The 21303-nt window shown below is 36.1% G+C and overlaps 1 protein-coding gene across 1 annotated transcript in view; it reads right to left on the reverse strand.

Annotated features, from left to right (window-relative positions):
* The window catches only part of CCDC88A (coiled-coil domain containing 88A), a 154918-nt gene that overhangs the window by 80265 nt on the left and 53350 nt on the right, over positions 1-21303 (reverse strand). Inside the window, exons 9-11 of the mRNA XM_054687742.1 lie at positions 11802-11883; positions 8876-9034; positions 728-874 (exon numbers count right to left, since the gene is read on the reverse strand). Coding sequence (XP_054543717.1) covers positions 728-874; positions 8876-9034; positions 11802-11883 — 388 coding nt within the window. The remainder of the gene's footprint in view (positions 1-727; positions 875-8875; positions 9035-11801; positions 11884-21303) is intronic.

The raw sequence follows: 21303 nt of genomic DNA on the forward strand, positions 1-21303 counted from the left end.
AAGGTAATAATCAGCTACTATAATAATTACTGATGGTCTTTATACTGATCAGTGTGACATCCTTTTCGAGTGATCTTTGGAGAAACTGTGAAAGCTCTTCCTCATAGGCAACGTATTGGTCAGTGATATAACAAAAGAATTCTGACCCAATGCTCAATTTTAGCAAACTGCTTTATTTTTGTATTTTATAAGCATGTTTATATAATAACTTATTAGGGCTTTTTTTAAATTAGAAGGTGAAATTAATACTAAACATAAGAGAAACAGGAATTTCTACTACTCCTGTGTGTATATATATAAAATTGGAAGTTTCTAATTTACTTAGCTTGCTATTCTGTTAAAAACTCAAGCATACTAGGGCCTCCCTGGTGGCGAAGGGGTTAAGCTACAACCTATGAAGCAATCCACAGCCTGTGCAGCATGAGTTCGATCCCCGGCGAGGGAGCAACCCACATGGTGCAGCAGACCACTCCTGACTCACCCGCTGCTCCCCTCAGCAGTGTATTTCAGTCAGTCTGCCTGTTCTTTACCTCGCTCTGTCTCTGGTGAATCCTCTGACCCCCCACGCCTCTGGCCTGAACCCCAGTTCTTGTATGCATAAATAAATAACTCTTAAAAAAAAAAAACCTCAAGCATACTAGCTATCTCTGTCATTAAAGGGGAACTGCATGCAAGTTAGATATTTTTCCTTAAAGTCCATGTAACTGATTTACCTTACAATACTTACCATCTCCATATCATGCAATTTAGCCTTCAGTTGTAAATTCTCTTTTTCTAATTCATGTAATTTATCAGAACGCGCTCGAGTTCCTTCTAATTGGTCTTCCAACATGGTTTTTGTTTCTAATAAAACTTGATTATCTTCTTTTAATTCCTAAAAATATTTCAAATAGACTTTATTCATCACAAATGTGTTAACATCTATTACTTTTTTAAGCTCTGTAATGTAAAAATTCTTTACTGTAAAACAAGATATTAAGCTATCTTTCTCAACATCAGCAAGTATAATGCTAATGAGTAACAGGGATAGCTCATGTCTGCTTGGTCTCATTTCCCCCTTTCAATCCCAGAATTTAAGCAATTATACAAACAAAATACTAAGTACTTATATTAGAATGAGTAGTACTACCATGATTTACATGAAATTGTTTGGGTAAATTTAAATTGCTTAGTCACAAGGATAAATATTCCAGATATTTAATATGAATCTCCATAGAATCAGAATTGATTTAAATATTTCTATCAGATTATAACTTCAAAGGGAAGAATTCGGGGATTTTAAAATAAAACACCAAACTTGGTCTAAGACTAGTATTAATCGTAAACCAAGGCTCTATCAATAAATATTTTACATAAGCATCTTTAATAATGCTACATAACAGCTACATAAATCTGTAACATTAATGCTGGCAAGAGAAAAGTAACAATGAAAACACATGCACAATTATTAAATGCCTACACACAACTTTAACTCTGCTTTTTAAAAAAATTGTATTAGTTTTTATTGAGGTAATAATGGTTTAAAAACTGTATATGATTTAGGAATATAGATGCACATCTTTTCAGATTTATGTTAGCACATCATGTTCACCATCAAAGCAACAGTAACCCTTCACTAGTCCACTAGGCACCCTTCATCCCTTTGCACCCCTTACGAAAGCATGTGTTCTACAGTTAGATTTCTATGCTTTGGTTTAGTTTTGCCTATTCCTTTGATTTGTTTCTTTATATTCCATACGAGAATAATCACCCAGTGTTTTTGTCTACAGATTACCAAATTCTTTGTTAAATTCAACTTTTTAAAAATTTTATTTATTTATATATATATATATATATATATATATATATAAATATCAGTGTTCATTTTTAAACAATGTTTGCTTCCCCCATTAGGTGTAGTCCCCACAGAATTTCCACCACCAATTCACCTGTGCACCATCACCACAGTCCCCTGTGCTCCTCCCTCACTCCCTCCAACCCCTCTTCCTCTCCCTCCCCTGCAAAATGTCTCTGTTTTTTATTGTTACTGTTTTTTTTCACTTGATGTCTTCTTTGGTTTCTGTATATTCCTCCTATAAGTGAAACCACCCAATATTTTTTTTCCTTCTTACTTATTTCACTGAGCATAATTTCTTCTAGCTCCATCCATGTTGCTGCGAATGGCATTAGTTTATCTTTTCTGATTGTTTAATAGTATTCCACTGTGTATATATACCATATCTTCTTGATCTAGTCGTCTAGTTTTGGGCATTTGGGTTGTTTCCAGGTTTTACCTATTATAAATAGTGCTGCAATAAACAAAGGGGCACAGGTATTCTTTTGAATCAATTTTTTTGTGTCCTTTAGGCAGATCCGTAGGAGTGGAATTGCTGGGTCAATTGGTAGCTCCATTTTTGAGCAGTTTGAGGAACCTCCATATAGCTGTCCATAGTGGTTGGAACAGTTTGCACTTCCACCAGCAATGTAGGAGAGTTTCTTTTGCACATCCTCACCAACATTTGTTGTTGCTAGTTTTTCTGGTAGGTGCTATTCTCACTGGTATAAGGTGGTATCTCATTGTGGTTTTGAGTTGCACCCCCTGATTATAAGGGATGTTCATCATTTTTTCACATGCATAGTGGCCATTTTCATTTTCTCTTTGGAGAAGTGTCTTTTAAGTTCTTCTGCCCATTTCTTGCCCATTTGTTTACTTTGTTCTTGTTGAGTCATCTGAGTTCTTTGTGTATCTTTGTGATCAGTCCCTTATCAGCTGTATGGAGTGCCAAGATTTTTTCCCAATCAGTGGGGTGTCTCTTTGTTTTGGTTAATGTCTCCTTTGTTGTACAGAAGCTTTTCAGTTTGATGTAATCCCAGGTGTTTATCTTTTCCTTGACTTTCATTGCTATGGGTGATGAGTCCTTAAAGATGTTACTGAGATGTATGTTTTGTTGTGTCTTCCCTATATTTTCTTCTACATATTTCATGTTTTCAGGTCCAGATCTTTTTTCTATTTTGTATTGATTTTTGTGCATGGTGAAAAGCAGTGGTCTAGTTTCATTCTTTTGCATGTGGTGGCCCAGTTTTCCCAGCACCATTTATTAAACAAACTGTCTTTGATCCACTGCATATTCTTTGTTCCTCTGTCAAAAACTAGTTGTCCAGGGCCTCCCGTGCTGGCACAGTGGTTGAGTGCTGGGATGCGAAGCTGCCCGCAGCCTCTGAAGTGCTGGTTCAATCCCCGGCTGCTGGGGAGGGTCCCACATAGCGCGACAGACCTCTCCTGCCACCCGCTGCTCCCCTCAGCAGTGAGTTTCGTCAGTCTACCTGTTCTGTTCCCCACTCTGGCTCTGGTGGGTTCTCTCACCCTCCCATGCTTCTGACTGTACCCCATGCTTACATAAATAGATAAAATAAATCTTTAAAAAAATTAGTTTTCCATATACATATGTCTTTATTTCTGGGCTTTCTATTCCATTCCATTGTTCTGTATATTTTTGTTCCAGTACCACAGTTTTAATTATTATGACTTTGTAGTACAGTTTGAAGTTCGGAAGTGCGATACCTCCATTCTCCTTTGTTTTGGTCACTAGGGCTTTGGCATTTCGTGGCTTTTTGTGGTTCCATATGAATTTCATCAGTATTTTTTCTATTTCTTTGAAGAATGTAATTGAGATTTTTATGGGAATAGCATTGAATCTGTAAATTGCTTTTGGTAAGATGGCCATTTTAATACTGTTAATTCTTCTAATTCATGAGCTGGGGATGGCTTTTCATTTCTTTGTGTCTCTTCTATTTCTTTTAATAGTATTTTACAATTTTCTTTGTATAGGCCCTTCACCTCTTTTGTTAGGTTTATTCCCAAGTATTTGATTTTTTTTTCAATTATAAAAGGGATGGTTTTCTTGATTTCTTCTTCTTCAGATTGATTGATTGTGTACAGGAAAACTACTGATCTTTGTGTGTTGATTTTGTAAACTGCTTCTTTACTAAACTGGTTGATTATTTTGATTAGTTTTTCTGTGGAGTTTTTGGGGTTCTCTATGCATATTATCATATCGTCTGCAAATAGTGATAGTTTCACTTCTCCTTTCCCTAGTTGGATTCCTTGTATGTTTTTCTTGCCTTATTGCTCTGGCTAGGATTGCCAGTATTATATTGAAGAGCAGTGGTGAGAGTGGACTGGCTGTGGGTTTGTTGTACATGTCTTTTATCATGTTAAGGTATGTTCTTTTTATCCCAAGAATTTCAAGGGCCTTCTTCATAAATGGATGTTGAACTTTGTTGAATGCTTTCTCAGGATCTATTGATATGATGATATGGTTTTTATTTTTCTTTTTGTGGATGTGCTGGTATATATTAATCAATTTTCATAAGTTGAACCATCTTTGTGACCCTAGGATAAATCCCATTTGATTGTGGTGTATTATCCCTTTGATGCATTGTTGGATCCTGTTGGCAAGGATTCTGTTGAGGATTTTTGCATCAGTCTGCATTAGGGAGACTGGCTTGTAATTTTCTTTTTTGTGTGTTGTCTTTGGTTTTGGTATTAGTGTAATGTTGGCTTCATTGAATGTATTTGATAGTATTCCTTCTTTTTCAACTTTTTGAAAGAGTTTGTGTAGGATAGGCACTAATTAATTTCTGAATGTTTGGTAGAATTCATTTGTGATGCCGTCTGGGCCTGGGCTTTTGTTTTTGGTGAGTGTTTTTTTTTTTTTTTCTCAAAGATTTATTTATTTAATTATACAAGCACTGTGTACAGTCAGAAGCGCAGGAGGGTGAGAGAGAATTCACCAGAACCAGAGCGGGAAGCAGAGCAGGCAGAAGGACCAAAGTATACTGCTGAGGGGAGCAGCAGGCGGCAGGAGAGGTCTGCGTGCCATGTGGGACCCTCCTCCGGTGGCTGGGAAGCAGCCGGGGATCGAACCGGCACTGCAGAGGCTGCGGGCAGCTTCACAATCCAGCGCTCAACCGCTGTGCCACCGGGAAGGCCCTCGTGAGTGTTTTGATTACTGCTTCAATTTTGCTGCTTGTAATTGGTCTGTTTAGATACTTCATTTCTTCTTCATCTGGCTTTGGATAATTGTATTTTCTAGGAATTTGTCCAGCTCTTCTAGATTGTCGATTATGTTTACATGTAAGTGTTCATAAAAATCTCTGATTATTCTTTTGATATCAACCGAGTCTGTTGTGATTTCTCCTCTTTTGTTCATGATTCTATTTGTATGTGTTTCGTCCCATTTTTTTTTTTTTCTTTGTGAGCCTAGAGGGTTGTCTATTTTTTCGAAGAACCAATTTTTGGTTTCATTGATCTTTAGGATTTTTTTTTTAATTTCTATTTTGTTCATCCCTGCTTTGATTTTTATTTTTTCCTTTCGCCTACGGGTTTTAGGGGGTTTTGTTGTTGTTGTTCTTTTTCTAATTCTTTGAAATGTGAGGCTAGAATGTTTTTTTGAGTTCTTTCTTATTTCTTGATGTGAGCCTATATTGCTATATATTTTCCTGCTACTATCGTTTTTGCTGCATCCCATACATTCTGGAAATTGGTGTCTTCATTGTCGTTCAACTCAAAATATTTTTTAATTTCTTCTTTGATCTCTTCTTTGTTCCAGTGGTCTTCCAGTAGTGTGGATTTCAATCTCCATGAAGTGGGAGGGTTCCCTGTTTTCATGATTTATTTCTAGTTTGATGCCTTTATGGTCAGAGAAAATAGTTGAATGACTTTCATCTTAATGTATCTGTTGACATGTCTTGTGGCCCAATATGTGATTGATTCTGGTGAATGATCTGTGCGCACTTCAAAAAAATGTGTACTCAGATGTTTTTGGGTGCAGTGTCCTACAGATGTCTGTTAACCCCATGAACCCTATGTCTTTATTTAGGGCTCTAGTGTCTTTATTTGTTGTCTCGTTAATCTGTCCATTGGCAAGAGTAGTGTGCTGAAGTATCCTACTATTATATGTATTTTCTTTAATGTCTGATTTCAGAGCTGATAGTAATTGTCTAATATATTTTGGTGCTCCTTCACTTGGTGAAGATATGTTAATGAATGTTGTATCCTCCTGATGTACTGTCCCCTTGATCATAATGTAATGTCCATCTATGTCTCTTTTTACCTTTTTTAATTTGAAGTCTAGTTCATCTGATATAAATATAGCTGTTCCTGCCTTCTTTTTTGGTCTATTTGCTGGTAGGATTGTTTTCCAACCTTTTATTTTCAGTATGTTTATCTTTTGTAGTTAAATGTGTTTCCTGGAGGCAGCAGAAGGTTAAATTTTGTTTTATAATCCAGCCTGCTAGTCTGTGTCTTTTTAATGATGAGTTTAGTACATTTAGAGTACTATTGATACATTGGCATTTGTATTTGCCATTTTGTTTGTCTTTTTGCGATTTTATTTCTTGCTTTATTCTGTTCTTCTTATTCATTCCTCTGTTGGTTTTGACTTTAAGACTTCTTGTAAAAAATTTTGGAGTGAAGGTTTGGTTGTAATGAATTTCTGGAGTTTCTGTTTATCTGAGAAGGTCCTTATTTTTTCTTCATAGGACGAGAGCTTTTCCGGGTTAAGTATTTTTGATTGACATTTGTTGTCTTGAAGTTTGTTGAATATGTTACTCCATTCTTTTCTTGCCTTCAGTGTTTCTTCAGAGGTCTGATGTCAGCCTGATTGGTATTTCTTTGTAGGTTATCTCTTTCTTCCCCCTTGCCAATTTCATTATTTTTTCCTTGTCTTGGACTCTTACAAGCTTTACTATTATGTGTCTTGCTGTAGTGTTCTTTTCATTGTGGTAATTTGGTGTTCTTCCAACTTCTTGTATTTCTATATTCTCCTTTTTCATTCTTGGAAAGTTTTCTTCAGTTGTCTCCTTGCATAATTTCTTTGTCTCTCTCCTCACCTTCTGGAAATCCCATAACTCTTGTCAAATTTCCTTTCTTCATGGTTGACAATTGTCAAAGAGTTTCCTCATTCCTTTTCCTTTGTACTTCTTTCTCCTTTTCTCTTTTGTTTCTTTTTACTTCTGTGTCTTTGAGAGTGCTGATCTGTTCTTCCATTTCATCAATTCTGTTTTCATTGCTTTCCCCAGAGCTTTAGCTCCTCCACTGATCTTTTAATCTATTGCGTTACTGTCATTTCCTTCCTAAGGGACTCAATTTCATTCTTCAGTTCAATGATTATTTTTCTCATCTCATCCTTTTCCTTTTGTCTTCTTTATGTTTTTCAATCATGACAATTTTAAATTCTCTATCTGGCAAGCTGATAAGTTCTTCCATGTCATTGTTGTTGCGTTCTGGTGACTGAATTTCTTTCTGTGCTGTGTCTTTCCCCTGAGGGCTTGCTTGGTTATTTATATTCTTCCTTCTTCCTGCTGTTTGTTTTCTAATTAGTTCTATGTGTTGGGGCATTGTACCACTGGGTTGGCAGGTATCTCTTTGGTGTGCTCCTTCAGGGGTTTCAGAAACTGTTTACCAGACTGAGTCCAGTACTGTTAGGCCAAAACTCCACCAGGGTATTGATGCTGTAGCTATGTTGCTGGGTGCTGTCCCTGAGGGTTCCCTCCATCTGGATTTACTCATTTCCAGAAGGGAGTCTTGGAGTCCCTGACTTCCAACTATCAGGTATTTGGTGGTTTTGGTATGACCACTAGGTGGTGCCAGAGACCTGCACTTTCAGACCTGTGCTTTTTCACAGTAGTTCTCTGGGAAACCAAGGTGGGGAGGAGGCACCTTAACACAGGGGCTATTGCTCACCCTGGGTGCCGTCTCCCCCATGCTCACGTGGTGCTGGACTTGCAGTTGTGTGGATTCTGAATCCTGGTAATTAGTTCCAGGATCCAAAACGCTGGCATAATTTCTTTGTCTCTCTCCTCACCTTCTGGAATTCCCATGACTCTTGTATTTCCTTTCTTCATGGTTGACAATTGTCTAAGAGTTTCCTCATTCCTTTTCCTTTGTACTTCTCTCTCCTTTTCTCTTTTGGTTCTTTTTATTTCTGTGTCTTTAAGAGTGCTGATCTGTGATGCCCTTTGTGGTGCCCGCTGCTATGTTATGTCCCAAGTCCCGGATCCCACGCCCGGCTCACAGTTCCAGAATGCAGGTTATCGCATGGGACCTTCAGTACTCTTGCTCTATGCCTCCTTTCCTTTCTCACCAGTTTGCGTGGCCCACCCCCTCTAAGAGACTGAGGGTGATCATGGAATCCCTGACTTCCAACTATCAGGCAGTTGAAGATTTTGGTCTGATCACTAGTTGGTGCCAGAGATGTTTCCTAGTATCCTTCCAGAACTGTGCTTTTCCCCCATAAGCATCGCCAGTTTATCTTATGTGTGCTGGTTCTCTCCAGGACCTGCTGCTTTTTCTCCCTATTATTTGCTTTTATGGGAGAACTTACTAGTAAGCGTTTCTTTGCTGCTGTGTTGATCAGCTGACCCTCCTGTCTTAATCGTTGAGTATCAACTTTCTGTAATAATGAACTGCAGCCTTCATGGAGGAAAACTTTTTTTCCTAATTTGTTTACATATATATCCTTCATTGATTCTAATTCAGGATTCTGAGTAAAGCAACTATCAGAAATACGTTTTACTTGAATGTCAAGGAACAAGTTTGAAATTAGTGGTGATACTTTGATTGTGAGAAAAGGACACAAGTCTGCCCTACCTATGATGTTAAGTGAAGGAATGAAAGAAAAGCCCCCAGAGTTCAATAAAATTAATAATGTTATGAAAACCCTTTCTAAAAGTCTAAGCAATATAGTAAGATAAATACCCAAAGTTATTTATGGTTTGCTCAACCCTTCAAGGCAACATTTTATTAATTGCCTTTTAAATGCATTTTGAAAAATCATTTAATATTTTTAAAGAAAAAAATTGTAATGAGTTTGTTTAAAATTATACAACGTACCTCAACTCTTGCCTTGTAGAATTCAATATCATGTAGTCTTTCTTTATATCGGCTGACTTCACTTTCAAGCTTATCAACTCTGATTGCCTTCTCCCGAAGTGCATCTAATTCATCTCGGTACATTCTTGCTGAACGAGCATCGGAAAGCAAATTCATATTCTAAATGTAAGTAAATATTATTATTCTTAATATTTTTCAAACTGATATTCCTTGCACAACTTGATAAATTTACTGAAAAAAAAAAAACAACAAATTGTATACTTTAACAGTGTGAATTTTATGGTATATAAATTACATGCTTTTTTTTTAAATGGGGACATATATTAAAGTTTGTTTTTCAGCTTCTGTACAGCAAAAGAGACACTAACCAAAACAAAGAAATACCCTACTGAGTGAGAGAAAATTTTCTATCATACAAATGATAAGGGACTGATCACAAAGATCTACAAAGAGCTCACATGACTAAACAAAACAAAATAAACAATCCAGTCAAAGAATGGGCATAAGAACTAAAAAGACTCTTCTCCAAAGAGGAAATGCAAATGGCCAACAGATATATGAAAAAATGTTCAACATCACTTATAATCAGGAAATGCAAATCAAAAGCACAATGAGATATCACCTTACACCAGTGGGAATGGCACACATTAAAAAACCAGGCAACAGGGCCTCCCCAGTGGTGCACTGGTTGAATGCCGTGCTGCGAAGCTATCCGCAGCCTCTGCAGCGCTGGCTTGATTCCCTGCTGGCCAGGGAGAAACCCACATGGTGTGGCTGACCTCTCCTGCCTCGCCCGCCACTCCCCTCAGCAGTATCTTCAGTCCATCTGCCTGTTCTGCTCCCCGCTCTGTGTCTCGTAAATTCTCTCACCCTCCCGTGCTTCTGACCTGTACCCCAGTTCTTATATAAATAAATACATAAATAAATAAATAAACCTTTAAAAAACAAATAAGGCAACAACAAATGCTGGCAAGGATGTGGAGAAAAAGGAATTCTCCTACACTGTTGGTAGGAATGCAAACTGGTCCAACCATTATGGAAAGTTGTGTAGAGGCTCCTCAAATACTAAAAATGGAGCTACATTATGATATAGCAATTCCACTCCTAGGAATCTACACAGAGGACACAAAAACATTAATTCAAAAGGATACCTGCACCCCTATGCTTACTGCAGCACTATTTATAATAGGTAAGATATGGAAACAACACAAATGCCAAAAATTAGATGACTGGATCAAGAAGATATGGTAAATATACACAATGGAGTATTATCCAGCAATCAAAATAGATAAACTAATGCCATTCACTGCAACATGAATGGAGCTAGGAGGGACAATGCTCACAGAAATAAGCCAGAAAGAAAAAGAAATATCAGATGGTTTCACTTATAGGAGGATTGCAGGGTAACTAAATAAGGATCAGGAAAAAAAAATTATAATAAATTAAAAAACAAAATTAACAGTCAACTATAAATCAAATATACTCTGCAGGGGAGGGGGAGGGAGAGGTATCAAAACAGGGGAAGAAAGAGCACAAGGGACTATGGTGATGGTGCATAGGTGAACCATTGGTGGGAATTATATAGGGACTACACCTGAAAGGAGAACGCACACAATGTACAAAAAGGAAGAATGATATAAAAAATATATAAAATAAAAACAAATTTAAAAAATGAAGACAGAAAACTAAAAAAAAATTCATTGATATTTTTTAATTCTTAGTTTTAGTTTCTAGTACAGTCAATAACAGTATATATAATCCACATTAAACAATCCTCAATAATTTCTAACATAGGGAAAGAGACTTAAGACCAAAAAGATTGAGAACCACTGCTTCAGAGGGTCATACATACAAAAACCCCTACTACCAAAAACTAAAATAGCAGCCACAGCATATCTAGAAATAAAAATTGTTTAGCTCCTAATCTTATTCATCTAGGAAGGCCTGAGTTTATGACCCTGAAAGTGAAGCACTCCTTGTATTAGAAATGGCAGGTTAGGGGAAGTAAGTTATAGACAATTGTCCAGCCTTACTCCAATCCTTACCATTTACGGATTACTGAGACCTCATACACTATACCTCCAAATGAAAATGAAATATTACAGACTGATTAAAATAAGTGAATTCTTAAGTAATCTTGCCCAAAGATGAAAAACAAAATTAAGAAATTTTTGAAAGTGAAATGTTTCATCTTACATATTATGAAAAAAGTGAAAATTTTTGGGCCTCCCTAGTGGCACAGGAAGTTGAGCGCAGAAAGTTGAGTGCAGGAGGTTGAGCACAGCACTGTGGAGCAGTCCACTGCAGCCGGATTCAATCCCAGCTGGCCAGGGAGATACCCACATGGCACAGCAGATCTCTCCTGTCTCACCCGCTGCTCCCCTAAGTAGTATATTTCAGTCGGTCTGCCTATTCTATGGCCCTCTCTGTCTCTGGTGAATCCTCTCACCCTCCAGCACATCTGGCCTGTACCCCGGTTCTTGTATGCATGAATATAAACTAGTTTAAAAAAAAGGAAAGTAAAAATTTTAAAAAATTTGTCATATATGTTAATGTAACGCATAGTCAGAGAGCACAGACTCGAATACATACACAAGCAATACAGTTTACAGTAAGGTTGTTTCACCTTTCAAGTTCACAGAAGTACATGAAAAAAGAAACTTGGATTTCCTCAGTCCAATCATGCTCTTAGCAAAATTTGCACAGCACTGGTATAGAAGAAAGTAAGTTCAAAGACCTTTATTTCTAGTTTTGGCTCAGGCATTTTTGAACAGAAAAATATTAAACAAGTCATCGCTATCTTTTTAAGCCTGAGTAATCTCATTTATTTATATAAAATATGAAAGTAAAAGTTATAAACTGTAAGGAGAAAAATGAATTTCCAATTACTATATAGTCCCATATAGTAAAAACTCCAGGCACAAACCTCTTGTTGCAGCCTTTTGAGTTCTATTTCCATTTGCTCAACTTCTTGTTTACAATCCAACAATTGTTCAGTCTTTTCCTCCCTTAAATACAAAAAAAAAAAAAAAAAAAAAATTAAATAATAAAGTTTACTGCTTTCAAAACTATGATCATCAGCTGCATTGATACAAAAGTAGTATCATTACTAAATATCTAGCTGGACAAAGTATTAGCCATATCCTCAATGTAAGGGAAAAAGACAAAGAAACAATTAGGAATATATATGATTTAATGTCATCAATCAACCCCTGCCAACAAAGTTCCCCAAAGGCTAACCTCAATGACTAAGCATCCTCAAAGACCAAGTGTATTTTCTTTACATTCCCACTCATCTTTCTCTCTTCCTTTCTATATAGTCAAAGACAAGTAAGCTTGTAGAGATTTTATGCAAGACAGTATTATCTGGCTCTGAGACTTATGAAGGCTCTCTAAACTATTTTCAACATTTACAATGACCAAAACACTTTTTGTTCTTTATTTACTTCTTCCCTGTAACATAAAAACATCTTGAATATTTTTTTTCTTTTTATGACATTTTGCTTCTAATTTCAGTTTCTAACTCCTCTTCAGAGCTAAGTTCATCAAAGCCAAGTCTTCCCTAGAAAGTTCTACTTCTCCACCTTCTGTTCTTTAATAATGAAAGGTAAATGTTCATTGTAAAAAACTATCTGTTGTTCACATATCCTCCATGCACATTTTTCAAAACTATAATTTTTAAGGGAGAAATAGTCCCTGTGATAGTCCCTGGTTCCCATTATTTATTTAAGTGGGTTTTATTTTCCACTGAAATGAAAAATGTTTTGGTAAATAAACTCATAATATATAAAATCAGGGCAGATTCCTAAAAGTACATTACAGGTTTAAAGAGACTTGACATAAACATAGTCAAACTTCCCTCCAGAAATGTTATTACTAATTCAATGCAACCAGAAGAAAAGTGTCCCTATGTGTGAAAGATTTTAACAACTGAAGAATGTTGTGTAATAGTCCTAATTTGCATTTATTTATTTAGCTATTATGAAAGGCAAATTTAGTTTTGTCTTTTTTTCCTCATTAAAATCTTTCACCTTTAGTGATTTGTAAGATAATTCTTACTTTTTTTATATAATATCAAATATCTTGTTAAAAATTAAAAATATTGCTTTATTGTGGTAACATACACACATCAAATTACAATTTTAAACGTCTTTAAATGTATGATTTGATGGCATTAATTACATCTACAATATTCTTAAATTGCTATACACAGAAGTTGTACCATTAAACGATAACTTCACTTTCCCCTTACCTCTAAGTCTACTGCTTTCTGTCTGTATGAATTTGCCCATTTAAGTGGGATCATGGAATATATATTGTTTTATCTAACTTAACAAACTGTTTGCAGGGTTCATCCCTATTTTAGAAGGTATCCGAATTTCATTCATTTTTATTGCTGAATAACTTTCTTTTTTTCTTTTTTGCCTACAGCACATTTTGTATACCTATCTTCTCTTCATGAATACTTATATTACTTCCACATTTTGGTTACTGGGAATAAAGCTGCAATAAATATTAACATACAAGTGTATATTTAATGACACAAAGAAATGGAAAGAGATCTCCTGCTCCAGGATCAAAAGAATTAACATTATCAAAATGCCCATCCTACCAAAAGCAATTTATAGATTCGATTTAATTCCAACAAAAATTTCAATGGCGGGCCTCCCCGGTGGCGCAGCGGTTGAGCGCTGGGTTGCGAAGCTGCCCGCAGCCTCTGAGGCGCGGGTTCGATCCCCGGCTGCTCCCCGGCCACAGGAGGAGGGTCCCACATGGCGCGCAGACCTCCCCTGCCGCCCCGCTGCTCCCCTCAGCAGTGTACTTCCGTCCTTCTGCCTGCTCTGCTCCCCGCTCTGGCTCTGGTGAATTCTCTCACCCTCCAGCACTTCTGACTGTACCCAGTGCATGTATAAACAAAACAAACGAATAAATAAATAAAAACACATGCCTCTTTAAAAAAAAAAAAAACTCAATGGCATACTTCCAAGCAATGGAACAAGTATTGATGAAGTTCATATGGAATCACAAAAACACTCAGAGTCAAAGCTCTTCTGCCTAAAAGGGGGAAGAACAGAGGTATTATACTCTGACTTCAAACTATACTACAAAACCATAATAAAAAAAATAGCATGGTACTGGGAACCAGACACATAAACCAATTGAACTAAACTGAAAGTCCACATATAAAGCCACACATATATTGTCAACTAATCTATGTCAGAGGAGCAAAGAATATACACTGGAACAAGGAAAGACTCTTCAATAAATGATGCTGGTAAAACTGGACTGACACAAGCAAAAGAATGAAATCTGATTACTATTTCATATTATACACAAAAATCAACTCAAAATGGATAAAAGACTTAAAGACCTGAAATCATAGATATATAGGCAAAACACTCCATGACATAAACCTCAGAAATATCTTTGAGCATTCTTCTCCAGAAGCAAGGAAAAGGAGAAGATAAGCAGCTGGACTACATTAAACTAAAAAGCTGCTGAACAGCAAGAGAGACAGTAATCAAAACAAAGAGACATCCCACAGAATGGGAGAAAATATTTGCACACCATACAACTGATAAGGGACTGATATCAAAGTTCTACAAAGAGCTTACAAAACTCAGCAAAAAGTCAAAAAATGGGTAGAAGAGCTAAAAAAGGCACTTCTCCAAAGAAGAAAGGCAAATGGCCAACAGGCCTATGAAAAGATGTTCAACATCACTAATTACCAGGAAAACACAAATCAAAACCACCAGATACCACTCACACCTGTGAGAAACAGCAAATGCTGGCAAGGATGTAGAGAAAAAGGAACCCTCTTATACAACTAGTGGAAATGCAGACTTTCCAGCCACTATGAAAAGCTGTGTGGAGGGCCCTAAAATACTGAAAATGGATCTATCTTGTGATCTTACAATTCCACTCCTAGGAATCTACCTAAAGAAAACAAAACACAAATTCTAAAGGAAACCTGTACTTCTATGTTTATTGCAGCACTATTTACTATAGCCAAGATATGGAAACAAACTAAATGCCCCAAAACAGATGAATGGATCAAGAGGATATGGTGTGGGCCTCCCCGGTGGCGCAGCGGTTGAGCGCTGGCTTGCGAAGCTGCCCGCAGCCTCTGCAGCGCCAGTTTGATCCCCGGCTGCTCCCCGGCCACCGGAGGAGGGTCCCACATGGCTCACAGAACTCTCCTGCCGCCCGCTGCTCCCCTCAGCAGTGTACTTCGGTCCTTCTGCCTGCTCTGCTCCCTGCTCTGGCGAATTCTCTCACCCTCCCGTGCTTCTGACTGTACCCAGTGCTTGTATAAATAATCTTTAAAAAAAAAAAAAGAGGATATGGTGTATATATACACAGTGAAATACTACTCAGTGATCAAAAAAGACAAACTCATGCCATTTGTAGCAAATGGATGGAGCCAGGAAGGGATTATGCTAGCCAAAATAAGTCAGAAGCAAAAGAAAAGTATTGAATAATTACACTTAAGGTTAAACACAGGAAAGCTGAACAAAGGAAAAACCCAAAATTTACAAGCTGATTGTAGATTTGAAGAAAAGAGCAAAGATAACAGCAAAGAAGGTGAAAAGAGGGGTGGGACAAGCCAAAGTGACTATGGTAATGGTTCACCACTGATGTGGTGGTGGTGAGAGATTTATGGGGACTACACCTGAAGGGAGAATAATAATAAAATAGAAATTTAAAAAACATAAATATATATATACACACATATTATATGTGTGTGTGTGTGTGTATATATATATATATATATATATATATATAGAGAGAGAGAGAGAGAGAGAGAGAGAGGAGTGAGAGACAGACACTAGAGCATATATATGTGTATATGTTTGAGTCCCTGTATTCAATTTTTGGCAATAAACCTAGGAATGGAATTACTGACTCTTATGAAAATTCTATGTTTAACTTTTTGAGAAATATTGTCAAGTAATTTTAACTTTACTTTTCTTGAATGTTTACATATTTAAACTTTTTTGTAAATATAGCAACCACTTAATTTTTTGGTATTTTTTTATTTTTTTCTACATTGTTCTTAATGTTGGTATTTGATTTCTTTTTAAGATTTATTTACGCATACAAGAACTGGAGTATACAGGCCAGAGGTGTGAGGGGTGAGAGGATTTACCAGAGACAGAGTAGGGAATAGAACAGGCAGACTGACTGAAATACATTGCTGAGGAGAGCAAAGGGTGTCAGGAGAAGTCTGCTGTACCATGTGGGTAGCTCCCTGGCCAGGGATCTAACTTGTGCTGCAGTGGCTGTGGATAGCTTCATAGGTTGCGTCTTAACCCCTTGCGCCAAATACCACCCTGGTATTTGATTTCTCCCCTCATGTGTAGTCCTTGTAATTCTCCCTCCATCATAGCACCAGTGATCCATCTCCATAGCCCCATGTGTTCTTCCCTCTCATTTTGACCACTCTCCCTCCCTATCACTTGCTGTATGTTATGCCTCAGATCTATGGTCAGCTTTTGAGTCCTGGGTTTTTTCTGACCCTCTATTCAGTTTCTCTATAATCTATATATAAGTGAAACCATCCGATATTTATCATTTTCCTTTTCATTTAGTTTTCTTAGTATAACACTTTCAGCTCCATCTATCTCGCCAGACATGACATGAGTGTATCTTTTTTGATCACTGTGTATATACAGACATCTTCTTGATTCGTTCATCTGTTTTGGGGCATTTAGGTGGTTTCCATATCTTGGCTATTGTAAATAGTGCTGCAAAAAACATAGGAGTACAGGTTTCCTTTAGAATTCATGTTTTTATGTTAGATTCCTAGGAGTGGAATCACTGGATCGTAATGTTTTGAGGGTCTTCCACACAATCCAGAGTGGATGGACCAATTTACATTACCAACAGCAGTGTAAGAGGGTTCCTTTTGCACAGTGTCCTTCCCAGCATTTATTGTTTTTTTAATATGGGCCATTCTCACAGGTGTAGAGGTGTGAGGTGGCATCTCATTGTGGTTTTCATTTGCATTTCCCTGATAATAAGTTTATCAGCAATCATTTCTTTTCTAAAACTACTACTTTTGCTTCACACAAAGCTCTTCTTCAAAGAGTACATGCTGGGCCTCCCCTGGTGGCTCAGCGGTTAAGCCCTGGGCTGCGAAGCTGCCCGCTGCCTTTGCAGCGCCAGTTCGATCCCTGGCCACCGGGGAAGGTCCCACATGGCACGCAGACCTCTCCTGTCGCGCCCGTTGCTCCCCTCAGCAGTGTATTTCGGTCCATCTGCCTCTTCTGTTCCCTGCTCTGGCTCTGGTGAATTCTCTCACCCTCCCGCACTTCTGACTGTACCCAGTGCTTATATAAGTAAATAAATAAATGTTTAAAAAAAAAAAGTACATGCTCATCTATATTTCTCTGTGGTTATTTCATCATTTTTTCATTTTTTACATTTAGTTCTTTTATCCACCTGAAATTCACTTTGGTGTATGTGAAGTATGACTTGAAATAAAATAGCAGTAACTGTAACAATGAGACCTCCATTGACATCTTCCCTCTAAGATTGTTTCCCATAAGCAATTATCCTATCAAATTCAATTCAGTGGAATTTTAGATCTTTTTGAAGAATTTGAAACTCTTTAATATTTAATGATTTAATAGGTAATGCCATTCTTTTTGACATTTTCTCTTCTTTAGCTGCTATGATTCCACAGTCTTAAATTTTTCTACTTTTCTACATATTAATTCGCTTACCTTTTTGCTGATTTTTTTGTTTCATAATTCCATCTTTCAGCTAAAAATCAACAAGCTCTCATAATCTGTGCCAGGCACTTTCACTAAGCACTTTACATGTTGCCAGGTCTTAGTTCTCACAAGCGCCCTCTAATGAAATTGTAATAGTGATAGCAGCCTAAATTTACTGAGTATTTACATCTTAGACATTGTTCCACTTTACACATTTACCTCACATACAAACCATACAGCAGGTAAAAATTATTATTCCTACTTAATAGGCAAGGAAAACAAACAGACTTAGAGAAATGAATTAACTCCATTAAGAAGTGAAAAGCCGGGATTCATACTGAGGCAGCATATCTCTGAAGTTCAGGCACTTGATTATACGTTGGCTCTCTCTAGAGTATATTCTCAGTTTCATTTTTAGCTGACGCAACTGGGTTACATGGTAAATAGTGATGTCTGCCTCTAACTAGTTAAACAGTGCTTTAATGTTTATGTTTTTCAGGTTTCATCCTTCTAATTCTTCATGTTCTTCCTGGGCAATATTATATAGTGAATTTCAACTACTATTTGATGCTGCATATTATGCTGTAACATAATTAAAATTTTCAAGTAATTCTGGTGGCAGTTGCCACTAGGCTAGTACAAATGTGCCTGGCTAGTATAAATGTGTCTACTTTCCTATGCGAAAACTCCCCAATGAATAGCCACTGTTTCAAGTCCAAACTTCTCAGTGCTATGTACATGATCTTCATGTATCCACTCCATCATTTTTCAACTTTATTTTTTTTGCCATGCCCTTTAGGCTATTAAACTTGTTGGAGTTTCTTCTGCCTAGAACACTAAATTAAGCCTTTTCAAACTAGTTAATGTCTTACATCAGCTAAATTGTAGCTTTCTATGAAATCTTCCTAATACTACTTTTCCTATCTCAACTCTAAAACAATCAAAACTTTTAATTTCAATTGCAGACTATACATACTTCAAATATACCTCTAGTTTCACATTATTTCAATAATCTGCTTAAAAGTTTATTGGGGATGTAATGTATAGCATGATGACTAATTAGTAACATAGTTAATAACTACATTACATATTTGAAAATTACCGAGCAATCCTAAAAATTCCCATAAAAAACTGTAACTATAGATGATAGATATTAACTAGACTTACTGTGGTGATCATTTCACAATGTATACAATAGTTGACTCATTATTTTGTACAACAGAAACCAATATAAAGCTACATGTCAATTACATCTCAAAAAATTAATGAACAAGTTTATCTCACAACTTAAAAAGGACAAAAGATTTGAACAATTTCCTAAAGAAGATATAAAAATGGCCTATGTACATAGAAAAAAATATGTATCATCATTAGTCATCACACATCCTAAGTCAAAACCACAATGAACTATCATTTCACAACCACTTGGGTGGCTAATAATCAAAAAGGTATATAAAAACAAGTATTGATGAGGATATAGAGAAATTGGAATCTTCATACATTGATGATAAGAATGTAAAATGGTACAGTCAAGTAGTTTAACAGTTCCTCAAAAGGTTAAGCAAAGAGTTATTATGTGATCCAGTACTCATTGCAAACATGTAAACAAAGTGAAAAATCTATACCCAATTAAAAGGGCTCACATTAACTTTCACAGGACCATTATTTGTAATAGTCAAAAAGCAGAAACAATTCAAATGTTCATGAACTAATAAATGGATAAACAAAATGTGATATTATTCATATAATGGAAAACAACCAACCATGATAGATGCTACAATATGAATGAACCCTGACAACATTATGTTCAAGAAAGAAGCCCGTCACAAAAAAATCACATAAGTATAAAAATAGTACTTGTCAGGAGCCAAGGCAAAGGGAGACTGGGAGTGACTGCTAATAGGTATAAAGTTTCTTTTGGGATAATGAAAATGCCTTGAAATTAGAGGGTGATGGTTGCACACTTTTGAATATACTAAAAATGACTGAATTGCACACTTTAAAAGGATGAATTTCCTGGTATGTGAATTTTACCTCACAAAGGTGTTGTTATAGTTTGTATGAGAGAAAAATTCTGACAACAGGGATTCATGTAAGGCAGAGAGGATTATTGAAAAAAGTTCTTCATAGTGTTAACTACTGCATAGACGTGAAATTGTATTGTAAGGTCTTACTTCTTCCATCTGAATTGCAAATACTACTTTCATTCTGTGTGCTAATAAATCAAGAGCAACTATTATATATCACCCATAAATAAGTAGGCCATTACTAATTTGCAGTTCTCATTACAAGTAGCTATTATATAGTTCCTATAATATATAAGGCAACCTGAGCTATTTTTGTCCACCATGATTTCTATACTTCATCATTTTAGAAAAGATCCGTCCCAACAAAAAGATTTACAACAAATGGTAACAGAAGAAAACTGTGAAGAAACATACTTTCAAAGGGTAATAAAGATATTAGTTAGTATTTAATGAAATATCTATTACTGGAAATACTTGCTGTATCTGTTATATATTTATTGCTCATTAAAATTTTCATTTACATTTTCAAATCAAATTTTGAGAAGTCAAAATTTTATCAGTCTTTCCAAGCTGTTTGAAATTTGAATACACTCCATGATCAAGAAAATTTTATTAAAAAATCAAATTCTAATATAGTGCAAAATGTTAAATAAATTCCCAACCATCACTGCAGTTCTAATTGCATGCTTTATCTAAAGACTGGAGAAGATTGTGCTAAATTATATGGAACAAGCTAGTGCTCACTGTTTAGGCTATCCATTAACTGCCAGTCAAACTAATAACAGCAATCTCTTCCCTAATTTTCCGGGTGCAGCTGTTTATAGAATATCCTGGGCGTGTTCACTTCAATAGATACATAATAATGCAGACATCCACAACGAAAGCTGTATTTTTTTGTTTTCAAATTTCCTATAGATGGTATATTTTTTGTACCTTGCATATTATTCATGCACTTTCCTAAGTTAAATGCTTTAATAATCTGTAAATAAACTTAATTGCTATATTGTGGCTTTAAATTTAAGATCTACACTCTGAAACCCAAATTCCAAGAAAACAAACAAAAAGAAAGAAAAAAGTCCAAAACATAAAAATCCTTTGTTCTTTTTTAAATGCAAAATAAAGTATCTGCAGCAGAGACTGGCATGTCTTTATATGTGATTCACCAAAAATGCCTAGGTGACATTTATATGACCTTTCTGTAATGATAGTTTAAAGTAAATAAAATTTCATTAGCACTAACCAATTTGAAAATTTACCATTTTTAAGTATATGGCTCAGGTATATTAATCATGCAGATGAAATGCACACAACACACTTTTAATATGGTAAGCCAACAATTTAGTCTTTCATAATATTAATTATAAAAGAGCTAAACTTATTGACATGTATTAGTGGTTCCCAGTACTTTAGATTTTACAGAATGTAAAAATACAACATTAAACAGACTGTAATTTGTCAAGGAAGAATTATTTTATAAAAGAAAGGATATTTTAACACTAGAAAGATATAAAGGACATAAATTCAGAATAAAGGGCATCCTTTAAATTGTAAAATTTTATGCCAGTATCCTTAACTGTCTCATTTTGACAAATGCTAGTGAAAAACGGACTCAGACTAGCAATTGGGAACCACTGATTTATATTTTGTAGCTTAAAAATATTGGTTAAGTCACCTCTGCAGC

This window comes from Talpa occidentalis, unplaced genomic scaffold (assembly GCF_014898055.3).
Source record: "Talpa occidentalis isolate TD23 unplaced genomic scaffold, MPIMG_talOcc4v2.1 talOcc4.5, whole genome shotgun sequence".
NCBI classification, from domain to species: domain Eukaryota; kingdom Metazoa; phylum Chordata; class Mammalia; order Eulipotyphla; family Talpidae; genus Talpa; species Talpa occidentalis.